Below are 16,834 nucleotides of genomic sequence, written 5' to 3'. Positions count from 1 at the left end.
TCTGCGTCTCTTCCTCTACCGGCCGGTGAGATCCACTCTCTGGCTAACAAGTGCTGCTAGCAACCGCCAGGGTAGATGCTAAGTGCTAATGTTAGCATGCTAATGTGCTAAACTAATGTTAACATGCTAAGGTGTTAAACAATATAAATTTACAATGTAATTGTCCAGGTCAATGAAGTGATGCAACCCAGTGTCAATTGGTGTAACCGGTATTTCTTCATAAAAATCTGATTTATATACAGGAAAATAAATGTGAACTAAGGTGTGAAATGCTGCAAGTCATTCCCCTCTCTCTCTCCTTGATTCCTGTTGGCCTCTCTGCCAGTTACTTACTTAAATAACGGCATGACAAGCCCAAGAAATATTGAATATTTATCATTCTTTTGTAGTTACACCATTTGACATTTTCAGGAGCATTCAGTCAATGATGCAAATGTCATTTCAAATGACATACAACTACAAACTACAACAAAAATACAAAATGTACATTTTAACAAACTGTAGCTGCTTTTAAAACTATTTTTGAATTGCTCATCTTGCCAATCCTTATTTGTCACTGAGCCATCTTTAAATAGAAAGACATAAAACAAAACTATATCAAACTTAGGACAATTCCATGTCAAAGTTCACTTTCTTTCAACCATATCACACATTCTTCATCAGCAGACAGAGTTTGGTCAGTTGTTATGGAGCACCTTTTTAAGACTTTCATCTATGTTAACTTCAAGGTTAAGTAAATTAGAATTAAAAATGCTGTTAATAAAACATCTGCTGCTGAACTGCTCAGCTATTATTCTTTTGTTTGTTGCTCATTTGTGTTGCTCATTTGAGTGACAGAATAAAAGAAGAATGAACAGAAATAACGAATTGGCTTCTTCATATTCCCTAGTGAAGGCCTCTCAAGCATGGGTGTTAAAGTCATCTGTATTAATCTCAGGTTCTTTCTCCATACCCTTACAGCGTGTTGCTTCAGAATGATTACAGCTTCCTCAGAGACATCAACATCTGGAGACCCTTCGTCACCGTCGGGGTTTATTCCTCCACACTCTCCGCCGCCATGAGCAACCTCATCGGAGCCTCACGCATCCTCTACGCCCTGGCCAGGGATGACTTGTTTGGTAGGTGGAGGTTTTTTGCACACTGTACTTTACCTCCCAGCTATGTTACATCATCTAAACTAAAACATATGAAGTTTCAGTTGCAGGTTCAGCCATTGTTGTTCAGTTATTTCTTTGTAAGCTCTACCAGAGACGTTAAATAAATACATATGGTTCAGTAAAGAGCTTAATGGGTCCATGTAGCACTGATGATGCTCTATTACAGTTATTAGAGTCATCTGCAGAACTAAAAGGCAACAATTTATCTTTTTTCTTCATCTGGACCAACTGAACTGATCTATAGTCAATCAGGCCATTAATATTTTATGGCTGCAACATCATTTGAGAAAATCACCATAACTACAGCTTAATGACTCAGTGGTGCTTGTATCGATGTTTGAAATGATTGTTAGAGACGACAGAAAGGTGTCTGTTACTTTGCCGCCTCATAGCCTCGCCACCCCCCCACCCCCGTTACTCTGCCAAGTGACAGTCTCCGTTCAGTCTCCCTGCGATCACTTCCAAAGTGTTTTAATGCAACAGAATGCACAATCTTCTTGTTCTCATTCACACCTTTTCCTGTTTCTGTTGTCAGACGATGGAATGAGTGTGAAATAGTGATTTAATCATGTCTCATCAATACCACCTATTAACCAGAAGTCAATTTCAAGCTGCTGCACTGCGGCGATGAGGTAATTATATATAATTGCTACGTCATCTGACTAAATCGACACACAAATTCTGGTTAATAGCTACAACTGTGCCGTGTAGTCGGCTGTTTTGACATTTAGGTTTGAGCTGACAAAGCTCAGTGTCTCACCGGGCAGCAAACACCAAGCCACCGTTTTAAGATTTACACACACTGTGGAAAAAGATTTCGAACAGATCAGCTTTTTTTATTGGGGTGTGAAGAGCACCATTCTAGTCTGGGCAGATAGCTTAAACAGAGAGAAAAAGATTGACCCGGCTTACTGTGGATATACTCTTCAGACAGTGTCAGCTGGTGTATCTTAAAGTTTTAACACACGCACACACACAAAAAAAACTTTGAGTCTTCATGTAACCATGAAGTTCTTCCCGCAGTCATTCCCTTATCAAGCCAACGCAGCCTCGGTGTGATTTCCATCTCTCCCTTGCCTCTCTGTGTGAATCCATGCAGCTTGGTGCTTTGTCACTATTAATGACCGTGAGCAACGTCCTTATCCCATCCTGTGCTCCTTTGTTAAGTCTTTTGCAAATTGATTTGGCCTGTTTCTGTCTGTCTGTCTGTGTGTGTGTGTGTGTGTGTGTGTGTGTGTGTGTGTGTGTGCATGTGTCAGGGGAGATAAATGGCTGTATTAGAGCAAGTTCCTCTGCAGAGTGATCAGATGGAGCAGAGGCAGATGACTCCAGTTCAGCTCTGTCTGATCACCAGCAGTGGAAGGGTTAACTTAAATTAGATTCATCTGTTCCATCAAGAGTCATTGTGGGATTATAAATGTGTACTATGCATGTTCTTGTTGTTGTCATTCATGCATGCTGCACGTTGCTTGACCATGACACTGTCCTATGAAAAAGGAGTGTGTCAATTTTCCTATACACACAGGCAGTTTTGTCCCGCCATCCCACACACACATCTTCCATTTCTTTTGTTCTCTATAACTCACTAATAACTCCTTCACCTCCGTCCTGCCTCTCTCCATCCTCCACCGCTCCGTCTACTCTTCCCCGCCGCATTGATTTGACTTTAAAGTCTCACCGATCTAATTCCATTCATTTATCAGCTGTGAAATTTAGCCTTAAACTCTCGGATTCCCCTCCACCGCCCTCTCTCCCACCTCCCCAACTCCAGTCTGTCATCATCTTTGTTGTTTTTGTTTTTTTGAGTCCTTCTTTATGTGCTTTTTTTGTGAGTTCCCTTTTGTTGTTCAAAATTTCATATATAAAAGGCTGTAATTATCGGGCTAAACCATGTATATCAATTTGCTGTCTCTTATGAAGGTAAGTATCAGCTAAGCCTCTCTTACTGGCTCGCCCGCCCACTCACTCACTCATTCCCCCCCCCCCCCCCCCCCCCCCCCCCCCGCCCCCCACTCTCGCTCTCTTTTCTAGACTAAACGCATATTTAATTAGTTAATTATATTAATGTTATCTAAATGTCAGTAACATTAGATATAGCCATGTCTAATTCTAATCAGATCTGATCTGTAAACTGTAACATTATCACCGCTGCTCCGAGGTCCCACGTTCAACCAACCGGGTTTGTATGTGTTGCTATGGGAAACAACAAAGATTATAAGAGAAACAGGATACATTATGTTTTAATAGGCTTTTAGTCCCCACACCTTCAAGCTGGAGCTGTTTTAATTTTCACTACTACGATACAGGCCCTGGTCCATTTAATAAGGCTTATTTTTTGGTTTGCGTCTTCTAATGTGGCATTTTAACAGCAGATTAATTGTATTAGTGGGCATTCAGACTGAAAATGAGATGAAAAAAACAAACACAAAAAAACAACGCAAGGGGCAGCATTAGCGGGGGCGTGTTTTGCTTGGTACTGGTGAAACAATGAAACAGGATCCAGGAAGGTTGGTTTAAGTAACACATCAATGAGTTTCAAGGCTTGTCAGACACCAAAACACTACACAACAGTTTAACATATTCAGAGACATCCTGTTTTTATTTTGTTGTGACTATTGCGAGATAAACTGTAGAGATATGGTACATCGCAGCGCCTTGTTGGAAGAGGCTGAATTGAATCACAGCAAAAGCTGAGCATGCAGCGTCGGCACTCCCGTCTCATTGAAATGAATGAGATCATACAGTGCTGACACGACCTTATTATTGACCTTTATTTTACCCCAAATAAAATCCTCATTAACAATGGTGTCAAGAATACAACAACAATAACAACAATGCAAAACGGTATTAGGTATGTCAATAGAAGATAATAAAAACAAATAATACAACATTTGCAATCAATTCAAACACTCTGAAATAAGGCCTTTGAACAGCTGTAGTGTTATTACTTCAAAATAAGAAAAACGTGGGCTTTATTTTCTTTGTGAGGTATGAAGTTACAGGTAGGAGCAGTAAAAATCGGGGGAGGGGGAGCAGTGGTACGTCAGGGGTTAGTAATTGTAAATCGTGGAGGACTTGAGCAGGTGAGGGAATGAAAAAACTTCTATATTTAATGTCTGCATTATCTAAAGTGGCTGTCTCCTGTTTGCTCCAGCACCTGTTGAAGAGCATTTTGTATGTGCATCCTTTTTTTTCTCCATTGTGTTAACTTTAGTCCACTTGTACTATGTAATTGTGTACTTCCAAATGCATGCTAAAATTTAGTGGGAAGCACACTAAGCAGTGTACTTGCATATGTTCCATAAAAATATGTAATATAGGCTGTACACAAGGTACTTAAATGCCACAGTAAGTATGATTAAGTTAAGAACAAACACAATTTTCATGCAGTGTTTAAATGAGAATTGTATATTTATGTAGGTCAGCTCTGAAACTTTCCGAAATCACTAAATATTTGTCCACTGGCAGCAAACTTCACATATACGGAGGTTTGTGTGGAAGTAGAGTGTCAAAAAAGCGTCAGGAATAGCAAGTGAGGAGGAGGAGGAGGTGTCAACAAGAGAAACTCAAGTCTCACTGTGGAAGTGTTAACTTACACGAGTACCGACGACTCTTCGTTGACATGTGATCGGCAGGGAATGTCCACCTTTAATTTTTATTTACTTTTACGCCCACATTGAGTCCTAAATTACAGAGTGTCACATTTTCCAGTGCCAGGAGCAATGTCTGTGGAAATTTCTAATAGTAACTTTTCTATCAAAAATCAAGGATGATCAGTGGTTGCGTTCTTTCTTTGATGAAACCATCTGTCCACTTACGCACTCAGGGTTTCAGTGTTGTGGGTATTCAAAAGCCACTGCTGTTATCTTTATAGTGCAGTGGCCGATTCCTCAAATTCCATAAAGTTTAAAAACTTATGTTTAAGATTTGTTCATCAGAAGACAGAGCAGTCACTGAAATGGTATGATAACCCTAACCCTATGATGCATATAAACAGAACCACTCATTACACCCCATTGAATCTGTTACAATTTGGATCAATTCTATGAAACATTTGTAGGCTAATTAGTCCATCTGCATCAATCATAAACATGTTTTCAGAGGTTTCCTGTCTTTTCTCTTTTCTGGCCGTAGGTAAGGCGTTGTCTCCTGCTAAGAAGACCTCCCACAGTGGTAACCCCTGGGTCTCTGTGATTATCTCCTGGTTCCTGGTGCAGGTGAGTGGAGATAAACCCCCTGGAAGACATTTGATACTTAATCAATGTGCTTCTGGCAGTTTAAGACCATCAAAAAGAAAAGTTTAAGGGAAATGCCAGCAAATTAGATCTCAAAAAGACTGTCGGAAAAATTGTAGAAGAGTAAACAGAAAAGAGGTGTGTGGATACGTTCTTCTTCAGACATAACGATTTGGTGCATTTTCTGTCCTCGGCTTCATATTTTGTTCAAATTTCTAGGAGCAGCACTAATTAGCTGGCAATATTTAATTAAAAGACAAGGATGAAACAATTTCTAAATAAATTCAATTAGTCTAAAAATAGAGAGCTTCAAGGGTCAAGAATACAGATACAACAGCAGTGGCCTCAAACTATTTTTTCATATTCCAATGAAACAGATAAATGAGTGATGAAGTTGTGGAAGCAACAAAGCTCAGAACAAAAAGAAAGGAAAGAAAAGGTGCTTCAAACAATCAACTATTATATCTGAATAATAAATGCAAGGTTGGTGAGGAAGTTGGCAGTGGGACAATTTCAGCCCAAACTCCTGTTGTTTGGATTGTGAAGTGTTGTCATAGACGCTTCCCTCAGACATCAAGATCAGAAAGTCTTCCAGTTTGACTTGAGAGAAGTTTTTTTCCCCTTCAAACAGAGCGGGTTCATTTAGAGGAGCAACCGGCTCAGTTTGAAGAAGTATTGATGTCTTCATTTTTTACTGACTGTTGACTCTCCATCTGCCAATAACATCTACACAAACCTGTCACACAGTTCTTGTGTATTCTCGGTAAACAACTACTGTTTAAGTCATTCATCTTGTTGACCAAAGAAGGCTCCACTACCACTGAGGTTTCTTGTGTTTAAAGGACTTTAATGAGATCGGCAGAAAAAATGCAAATGACTTAAAGCTGCTCTCATCTATGTTTTTATGTTAATGGTGGGACACATGACGAACCCACAGAGATTTATTACCCAACTCGGTTCCTTCTGCTATATGTAGGGCTGGGTATTGTTTACAAAATTACGATACCAGTATCAATCCAAGTACCCTTAAAGAGATACCGATACCAACTGAGTACCTTTGATACCCATTACACATTATTTGCGCTTTTCCACTACGCAGTTCCAGCATGACTCGACTCGGCTCGACTCGACATGGTTCCAGGAACGACCTTTTCCATTACAAAAAGGTACCTACTCAACGTGGGCGGGGTCGTCATAGCACGGCTCCGCGAAACTGCCGTGACTTCATTTTATATGCTACACAATGTGGCTTTCTGCTTCCTGTCACACACAAAGCAAGACAATTGAGCCGTATGGCTGTAACGCTGTTGCCGGTATTTAAAAAAGACTGGTTTGATTCTTGTGTGGGACGGCTCATGACTCTTCCAGCGACAACTCTTCTCACCAATCAGTGGCCGGCAGACTGTTGACGTCACATTTAGTATCGGCTCGGCTCACTTGGAACCTCAGCAGAGCAGGTACTAAAAAAGTAGCAGGTACCAGGTACGAGTTGAGTCGAGTCGTGCTAGAACTGTGTAGTGGAAAAGCGTCATTTGTGCATCTTGGCTGCTGAACAGATATCGAGTACCAATACCCAGCCCTGTCTATAAGGAGTATTTTAGCATCTTTCAGCTCATTGTTTTGGTTTTACAGCTGCAACTTTACTATTCAGCAACTACCTGCTGAATATATTGGAGCATAAAGAGCCAGATATTTTCCACATGAGTATAGCTGCTGGATGGGTCAGATGACTATGTAGGTTTAATGTAACAATCATTTTCCCCCAACAATCAGACATTACAGAGGGATGAGGTACTGTTTTTCCCTTTTTCTTCATCCAGCCTTCATTGTCTTCTCAATCAACAAGTTTTTCAAAAAGACATTTGTTAATCACACAGATGACATGTTGACATTTTCTCTTCCTGACACTATGTGGTTGGATCATTTCACTGCAAAATATGTCATTTTTCTCTTATCTTTACTCATTTCCTGCCACAAACCACCTCCAGGGGAGTTTTGTAGAAGAAAAATGTACGGTAATAGAAGGATGCTCTTAATTTGGCACAGAAAAGTGCTTGTAGATTCAAGATTCAATGTTTTCATTTTCATTATGCGCTTCCATACATAAGAAAACAAAATATTGTTTACCTTGAAAGACAAGAAAAAATAGTGCAAATTGAAATAAGTGTGTGTTTGTTTGATATGGAATTGAATTACTAGCCCTAACCTTAACTAATCAAATATGAATGACTGATGAGATCCTCATCTGTGCCAATTATTAACAAACATAATGTGATTACAATTCATAAACACAGCGTTCCCTCAGCCAGAGAAATCTGTAAATAAAAGTTGGACCACAGCAAGGAGATAAATCATTTTTGTCAAACTCAGTGGTGTCTGAAAAACTTGGATGACAAAAGTGATTCCAGGAACAGACAGGAAGCCATCAGAGAGACAAATAGTATTAAAACAGCTGAACGGAACAAACTTTTTTTTTTACTCTGACCAAAGACGACAAACGAAGTCTGCCTGTAGTTTTTTCTTCTTTTCTCCGCTATTGTGTCTTCTAAGTGGGGGGAAAGAAGTCAATTTAAACGGAGGAGAAAATATTGGCAGAGGGGAGGAGGGCGAGAATAGAGAGACAAAGAAGAGGAGGATCTTAGGAGCAAATAGGCCTGACTATCCCATCATTATCAGAGGTGAGTGTTAAAGGCTGAATAGCTTGTCATTACTTGCGCTCTCTCCGGCTCTCTCTCTCTCCTTTCCTCTCTCGTTCTCTTCTCTTCATCCCTCGCCACTCTCCGTCAGTGGAGGAGGAGCAATTAGAGGGAAATCGTTAGCTGCTCAGAGATCATTGACTCTCTCGTCCTCTTTTTCTCTGCCTCTTCCGCCCGCCATTTAAATGATTCACTGATGACAAAAGTCTGATTGTAATCTCGCCTTGAACACTCACGCACAAGGCAGGATAGAAAAGGAAGGAAAGGAGGGAGGGGAAGAAGAGGAGGAAGGCACAAGCTAAAGCTTTCTTTTATTTGGGCTTTTAGGTAAAGGGAAAATGAGCAGCCTGCAAGAATGGGTGGAGAAGAAAGAGAAAAAGTTAGTAGAGAAGTTAAAAGAGGATAAGGATGGGTAGGTGAAATAAGATGTACCCTGCATCATTTAATGTGATGGAAAAGAGGGAAATTGCACATGATGACACTGAAATTGTACATATGCCAATTGGTTTTTATTCTATCCATGAATTTGCGATCTTGCAAGCTAGAATGAATGCAGAGTTCACCAATACCATTTGTGAGACCTTGCATTTTTCAATTCCCTGCAACTTTTACACACAACAATGGTCAAATTGGCCAAATTAACCAACCACCACAGTTTAACACACATAAATGATTCTATTCAGAACCAAGTTAACAACCCATAGTCAAATCAGGCTTCAGTCTCATACTCAGTCACAAATGTCGTTCTAAGGGCAGATTTCTGACTGTTCCTTGTTAATGTGAGATAAGAGAATTACCTCTCAAACATAATGCAGTGGTGGGTCACAGAGTTCAGTATCTAGTACTGGTTGATAAAAGTTTGTTTTAATTTCTAGAATTCCGTTTATCTATTTCAGTTGTCTCCACGGTTAGAAAAATGATATGCCGCGAGATAGTCAGAGAAGTTGAAGGTTGCTAATTAAACCATGTTTTCAAGCAATAATAACTTGGTTTGTGTAGCACCTTTCTTGCTTTTCGTGCTTTAACAAAAGACACAAGAGATTGATAAAACGATACAGTAAAACCAGATAAATTACATAAAATGAAAAATAATGTAATACAGTCCAGGAGATACATAGAAACCATACAAGTAAGTTAAACGTCAGTTTAAAAAGGTATTTAAAGGATAATACAGAAGTAGTGGTTGGGTCTGTGAACAGTAATTCATTCCTATGTTTAATTTATTTGCTTCCAGTGGGACTTTGTTTGTTTTGGTTTAAGTTTGGTGGAAAGGCCCCCCGTATTATTCCTACCTATCAATTAAACCATTTCGTATCTATGACCTATATGTAAGCACCTTCATGACATCACAACATGACTTGTAGGGAAGAATTAAGGTAAAATTGACTTAACTAAATTTAGGTAAGAGAAAACTTTAAAAAAAGGTTTTCAAATTCTTGCTAACTGCTTAAAAGGACCAATGTGTATCTTACACATAGGGACATCTAGTGGTGAGATAGCACATTGCAACCAAGTGAATATCCCTCCCCACTTCTAAGCATGTAGGAGAAGTTATGGTAGCTGTCAAACTCGTGGAAAAAAACGGTTGTTTAGTTTGTTAATTCTGGGCTATTGTAGAAACATAGTGGTGCATCATAGCAGACCTTTTGCCGGCTAAATGTGTGTTTTTTGTCTGTGTTTCTTGTTATTGTGAAGCGACCTTGGGTTTCATGAAAGGCGCTATACAAAATAAAGTTATTATTATTATAATTATTATTATTATTATTACAATAAATGTACTGCCACTGGAACTTATTACTCCATTATGAGTTTCATTAACTTCTTTTAACAACTTTACAGCATACTTGAACTGATTTTAATAATATTGCAGTTTATCTGAAAATAACCTTTAATGTTTTTTAAGATAAATGATATGTTAAAATAAAGGCAAATTCAGTCATTTTGGCTTTAATTAATCACAGAAAACGTAAATGTACAATCCTGGAACCTTTTACTGATCATAAATATTGAGGACACCACTTTTTATGATTTGATTTGCTGGAGTTTAGTTGATGACTTCTTGGTATTTCTTGGTATCTAAGTATTTGGAGAAATTATGTATTTTACTTAGTGCCTCATTAGCCGTGCTGTATCTGCATCTGAGTCCAAACACACACTTAAGCAACCACTGTCCAACTGTTACCTGTAACCCCCGAGACATTTCTGGAAGAGCATTGGCTTTGTCGTCCAAATCATTACTCAGCTGCTTCCACTCCATTCTTTTTATTTAATAAAAGTGTCTGTATGAGCCCACTTATTTCACTGAAATTTATGCACACTGCTTTCCAGTAAAAAACTGTCTTTCAAATAGCCACACAAAAACATACCCAGGAGAGATTTAGCCTGCATGCGAACACACACACACTGCACACTGTGACAGCAGTTGTCCATGCTGGCTTACGTCTGAGTTAATGGCTAATTAATGCTCTAGTAGAGCCGGCTCCCAGGGGAGCGCTGGAGAGACACCCACTGACTTTGACTGCCAGAGGTCAGAGATTGTCTCTCACCCACATTCTCTCTCTTTTTTCTCCCGTCTCTTCTTTCCATCTCATCTTTTCATCTTCTCTTTTTCCCTCTTGCCCTTCTCTGCCCTCGTTGCTCCCTCAGTCCGTCTCATGTCATTTTCTCTCTCTTTCTGACCGCCTGTCAATAATGTGACTTCATTAATCTCAATTCCCATCATTACCTTCTCTCTCCTCTCTCTTCCCGTCCCCTTATTTCTGCCTGATGGTCACAAAGTTAGTGATAGCAGAGTTGATACAGTACTTAGTCCCCTCTCCTCCCATAAATACCGGTAAGCCCTTGAGCTCAATGTGCTCCAACTCCAGTAGAGTTTCTCAGGGGCCAATGGTAAAAACACATGGTAATTGGATAGAAAGACTCTGCCTTCTGTTTGTTCCCAGACACTGTAGTTAACTCCTTGTTCTGAGCAGTCTGTCTCAGCTAGCACACACACACACGGATAAAGAGAACACACTTGATGATGATTATGATGATGATAATCATGATGATGAAACATGCAAAAATAAAAATGTGTCTTTCAGTACAGAGGAGCTAATGATAGCCTGTGCCTGAAAGATGTCATGTTTATTCACACTTTGTGTTCCACCTTGAAAGAAGCAGGAAGGTGTGAGGTACGTGTGGAATGGAAGGTAGTGATCGGAAAGGTTTTCATTGTTAGAACCTGAAAGGGTTTCGCTGCACTGCACAATGCAAGACAGAGCCTGCTGGTAACGAGTGTAATTTATACACTGGATGCACAGTTAAGCAGTGTTATGAGAGTTGATCATGCGAGGATAAAGAAAAGTGTGCATATACAGATGTTGCATTAAATTAGAGTACTATGAATGACGGATTCATGTTTATTTACCTTTCAGAGTCATTTAGTGTGAAGTTCAATATATGAGATCTAGAAAAACTACACTCCTAGTTGTAATTATTTCTACGTAAATGGCCAGAAAATGATAAATATGATAACTTCATAGTGTCAGAATCACAGCATAAGTATGATAACTACTACTGTTGGATGGTATATTGTCTCAGAAATAATCATGATAAACAATATTATTGTCATTTGAAGATCATTTTATACAACTGCTATAATGATAATATAATAGTATAATAATGTAAGGGGGCGGGGGGTGGGATTGGAGAGTGGGCGCTACACTTCTGTAAAAACACAGACTGCCATTATGACTGGGGACACAATTATTTACCTTTAATTCTTCTGCAGTCTCCACTCAGGACATCACAGTGAGGAATGGAGGACACTACTCACTTAGCCAATGTGACATGAATAGCCTGTTAGCTGCTAATGTGAAGTGTGGCAGACCTTGATCATCAAAAAATGATCAAGGTCATGTCCATGTATCATACGAAGTCCATTTATAGACAGGATGATATTGATAATTACGTTATTGTACATAACACCATAATGTGATTACTGTGACAGGCCTACTAGACTCCTTAGTTGTAATTATTTCTTTGATGTCTATATAAATGGCCAGAACATTATGAATATGATAACTTCAGTATGTCGGAATCCCAACATAAGAGTGATTTTATGAGGATCTTGAAACTGTTCCTTTATTCTTTAAAGCTGCACTAATCAGTATTTTCATATAATCAATGGATCAGGACACTACTCTTTTGTTTTGTTTTGGTGTTAAAGGGTGCAACCTTACTGTTTTGGTTCACTCTCAAAACTCTCAATCAACCTTGTTTCGAGTCGCAGAAGGCTACATTGAGACAAGTATAAGCTACTTTCTTTAATAAATGTAACCATGATTGTTAATGTTTAGTATATTGTCATTAAAATCAGATGTAATGCAGGTGAAACAAGTGAAAAAATAAAGTTCCTGCTGCTTTTATTCTCAGCGCTCATATCTGTTGTAATTCACAGTCAGCCACACACGTTCAGATGTCAGAGAACATGTCAGGGAGCAGTACTTATAATGGGGTCATCATCTCCCTCCTCTATTAGAAGTCACCTACCACTCCTCGCTCAGAGAGGGAGAGAGGGTGAATCTCATACATCCATGTGCTGTCAGGATTATTAGATGTATGACTCCCCCTCCAAATCAGACACCAAGGATTCTTAATATGACCGGACTCACCCGTGCTATCACGTAGCCGCTGTGACTAACGTAGCTGAGCGCACACAGCTGAACAGCGGCCTAGATAGCATCTTAATTAAAACTGAATATTAGCTCCAATCATTGCCTCCCAAAGTGGGGTCTGGGGAGACTACCTGTGGTCCTTAAGGGGTCCCCTGGAAAATGTAGAACAATTAAATTTTAACAGTCTCTCGCTCCCTAGACGTTGGTCAAATCTATCCTTGATGTCACCTTCCAACTACAGTGCAGGCAGACCACAGCAGGGCATAAAGCATTCAGGTACCAGCCTTATTTCAGCAGTTAAAATTACAAGCATTATTTTAGCTGTATAATTAACCTTAACTTTTGGCTGTTACCTTATTATTATTATTATTACTAGTGGACTGTGTGTTTTTATAGTTCAACAAAACCAACAACCTTTTCTTATGAGTAATTCCCCAGCTGAGTACACAATGCAATTTTAGGAGAATCCTGGTTAGACTAGATACCGGATTCGGATTAAATCGAACACCGTCCCTAATCCAAATTTAGCGCATTTCAGTGGTGTATTTTTTGGTGTTACCACTAGGAGTCACCAGAGTCAGAAATCTTTAAAGGGGAACTTCATTTTCTGCACACATACTGTACAGTAGGGGCTTTAAAGACTTGAGACAGATAAATCAGATGATATACATAAATCAGACAGCTCATTATCTTATTTTTACCCAAATCTCACATTAACATGCAAATCATGTAGCCGACTTCATATTTTAGAAATGTGTGTTTTGGCAGTGAGTAGGTGGGTGCAGAAAAAGGTCACATGGAAAAGACATTAAAATACACTGACTTTAGAATGTGTTGCTGTGAATGTTAATCCCTTCTCTCCCTTCTTTTTCTGTGTTTCTTCCTCCCCCTCTTCTTTTGTTTTGCCCTTTCTTCCTTTCTTTCTTTCTTTCTTTCAGCTGGTGCTGTTTGCAGGGAAGCTCAACACCATCGCCAGTATTGTAACCATTTTCTTCCTTTTGGTGTACGCGGCTGTGGACTTGGCTTGCCTTGCTTTGGAATGGGCCTCTGCACCTAATTTCAGGTAATACACACACCCGCACACACACATCTACAGTATGTGGGCCATGAGAGTCAGACACACATAAGAACATTTCACACTGTAAGGCAGGCAGCAGTAAAGGGAACATCCCCTTAAAGAAGATGCACACGTGTCACTTCACTATCACACTCACACACTTGTCAGTGACATTTTAAGGCGTGTGGTCTCAAAAAATCGACACTCTTGGGTGTAACTTTCCGCCATACCCTCATTTCCTCACTTAAATACACTCCGCTCCTTTCTCTCTTTTCTACCTCCCCCATTGTTTAAGTATGTGTGTAAGGAGCAGGGCTGTTTTTCAGCCGGGTGCTGCTATGGCGACAGCGTACTAATTAAAAGACATAAAACTGGCCACTGCTTATAGCCCCATATTGGAGAGGGACAGACAATAAAACTGTGAGGGTGTGTTTGTTTTTGTCCGGGGCGCAGCCTGAACTGGGTGTTCAAGTAACAGCGTCTAGAGATGCTTAGAGATTTAAATTTACAATGTTTGTGTATGTGTGTGTGTGTGTGTGTGTGTGTGTGTGTGTGTGTGTGTGTGCGTATAGGTGTGTGTATAGGTGTGTGTTGTTTGTATTCCTAGGGACACCTGCAATGATCCTGATTTATAAAAGCTCCCCCCGAAGCCATTTTCACACAACAGTAGCATAACCTGAGGACGGAGTCAGTTTGTGTTTAGCTCAGTGATTACATCATAACACTGCCTGAGTTTAGCATTCAATTCACTCTGCAACTTTTTATGAGTTATTCAATATTTTCCGTGTGAAGTCTTGACGATTTCGGTGTCACCATCTTTAATTTATAAAATCCAATACCCTACATTGTTTTACTAAAGGTTACATGTCGCTTGATTAAACTCCTCCAGTGGTTGTGAAATACATTTTAAGCGTAATAACCGCTACTGTTTTTATTCGTTATGGAGGAGAGAGACACATGCATCACTTTATTGTTACGACAGACTGCCTCCAGCCTTGCAGTCGGCGTTATGGATTTCATCCCCAGCGATAGTTGGATGAGAGTCTGGAGACGTGAGAAGGTTTGCAGCTCCAAGCACGGAGGTCGCATCAGTCAAATGTAGCTGGAGCCAGTATACAGCAACAAACAGAGAGACTAATTCCCAAATCGATTAGCTCTCCTTGTAAATATCTGTCGTCCACACAGGGGGATTTATTCAGCTCAGAACATTTGGTAGGATGTTAATGGATTATATTGATATTTGCATATTGGAGCTGCTCACTACAACTGTTTTTCTTCACCTGCGACTTAATGCTTTTTAATGCTGGTGATGCTCAAGTGTCAGTATTTACACAGATATCAAAAAAATCTGATCTGAGAAGACTGGGAATTATGTGCGAACACACGTCTCGTTACAGTCCATTTCCAACAGAATCAGTCAACTCCACTCAGCGGAGTGGGCGGATTCAAAGGTCTAGAACCAGGCAAATGATTTCTATTCAGAGCTCAGAAACTATATTTGGGGGAACAGAAAGGTCAGTGTTAGTTGAAATAAAGCATATTTCTTTAGATGGTTCAAATAAACATGGCAGCAATGAACGCATGCAAACTAAAGAGGTAGCCATGTCGTCAGCAGGTCACCACCGTTGACTTTCAGCCAACATCAGATTGAACTTAATTACTGCTGGTTCTTTCCTTGTCTACAGTTCTGCAGTTTGATTTGTGTTTAATTCAGAGTTTTTTCTTTTTTAAAAAAAATAAGTGCATATATTGACCTGACATGGTCACAGTAGTGGACAGTAACTCACAAACCAATAAACACAGACAAGGTTTTTTGTTGTTGTTGTAGTTTAGAGTTTGAGGTACACAGTGAAAAAATATTAAATATCCCCTGCAGCCATTTTTAAAGACATAAAAATCTCTGCTTTTAATATTAATTTATGTTTGATATATTGGGGTTTTTTTCCCTACAAAAAAGTTCAGTTACTTAATTCAAATTTTAATTACATTAATTGCTTCTCTCTCATTGAAACATGCAGAATCTTATCAAAATGCAAATATGTTTAATTTAAAAGTTGGACACAAGATATCTCCAACTTCACTGTAAAGTCCATTCTCACTGTTTGTGCTCCAGAGGCTTCAAGTTTCCACATCATTGTGTAAGTTGAATGCTGGACCGTTACGGACTTCCAGACAAGTTGTGATGTCACAAATCCTTCTCGTAGGTGCAGATTTAATATAAGCACAGATAAACTTTCCTCCTCCTGCAGATGAATGTGAAAACAAACTTTGCACATACCTCCTTCTGCACCATGAAGCTCAAACATCCAACTGAAGTAAAAAAAAAAATAAGCAAAACACATTTTGTGAGTGGAGGAGGAGGGGACTTTAAATTTCTTTACCTGCCACAAGAGTGCACTGTCAACATCAGTATTCAGCGTGCATTTCATCGTGTTAGTATAGTGAGAAATTGGCTGTTGAAGAGCGAGCGTTAGAGAATAAATAACTTTGTGTCCAACCCCCCCACACACACACACACAGAGAGAAAGAGAGAGAGAGCCCAGTGTTTTTCTCTGGTGCCTTCCATGTACACTGCTGCGTGCTATCTGCTCATGCCTCCTTATCACCACTTTGGCCGCTGGCAAAGGCTACAGGACACAAAGTTAGCCGCAAAACTTTTTTCCCCCCTCCCGTCGATCTCTCCTCTCCCTGTCGGCCGGCCGAGGGACCCGGGGCCCCCATGCAGCTGATAAGGCGGCTTGTTGTCTGGCCGGCCGCCTTGAGTTGTTAATTCTGTTTGGTGTTGCTGTGTCACCGGGCAAATTTTAGCGCCAGTTGTTCGTGTGTGTGTGTGTGTGTGTTTAGTTGTTTGTTTATATATATATTTTTTTACTTTTTTTTTTTTCTTTCCTCCTCGCTCGTGCTCTCTGCTTCTCTCATTCCGCTCTCTGTCTGGCTCTCTCCCACGTCTCTTTCCAGGCGAAAAGAATTAAAAGCCATTTAGCGCCATCTCTCCCCCTGAGAACTGCTCTGTAATTAGCATAACTAATTT

General features: G+C 39.8%; 1 protein-coding gene across 1 annotated transcript in view; it reads left to right on the top strand.

Moving 5' to 3' along the window:
* zgc:153039 (uncharacterized protein LOC767698 homolog) overlaps positions 1–16,834 on the top strand; it is a 66,155-nt gene that overhangs the window by 26,297 nt on the left and 23,024 nt on the right. The window contains exons 7-9 of the mRNA XM_053321221.1: positions 961–1,118; positions 5,292–5,374; positions 13,685–13,809. Coding sequence (XP_053177196.1) covers positions 961–1,118; positions 5,292–5,374; positions 13,685–13,809 — 366 coding nt within the window. The remainder of the gene's footprint in view (positions 1–960; positions 1,119–5,291; positions 5,375–13,684; positions 13,810–16,834) is intronic.

The sequence above is a fragment of the Scomber japonicus genome, chromosome 6, assembly GCF_027409825.1.
Source record: "Scomber japonicus isolate fScoJap1 chromosome 6, fScoJap1.pri, whole genome shotgun sequence".
Classification (NCBI taxonomy): domain Eukaryota; kingdom Metazoa; phylum Chordata; class Actinopteri; order Scombriformes; family Scombridae; genus Scomber; species Scomber japonicus.
Note: the sequence above shows the minus strand (reverse complement) of the source record. Positions and strands in the feature narration are given on the sequence as shown.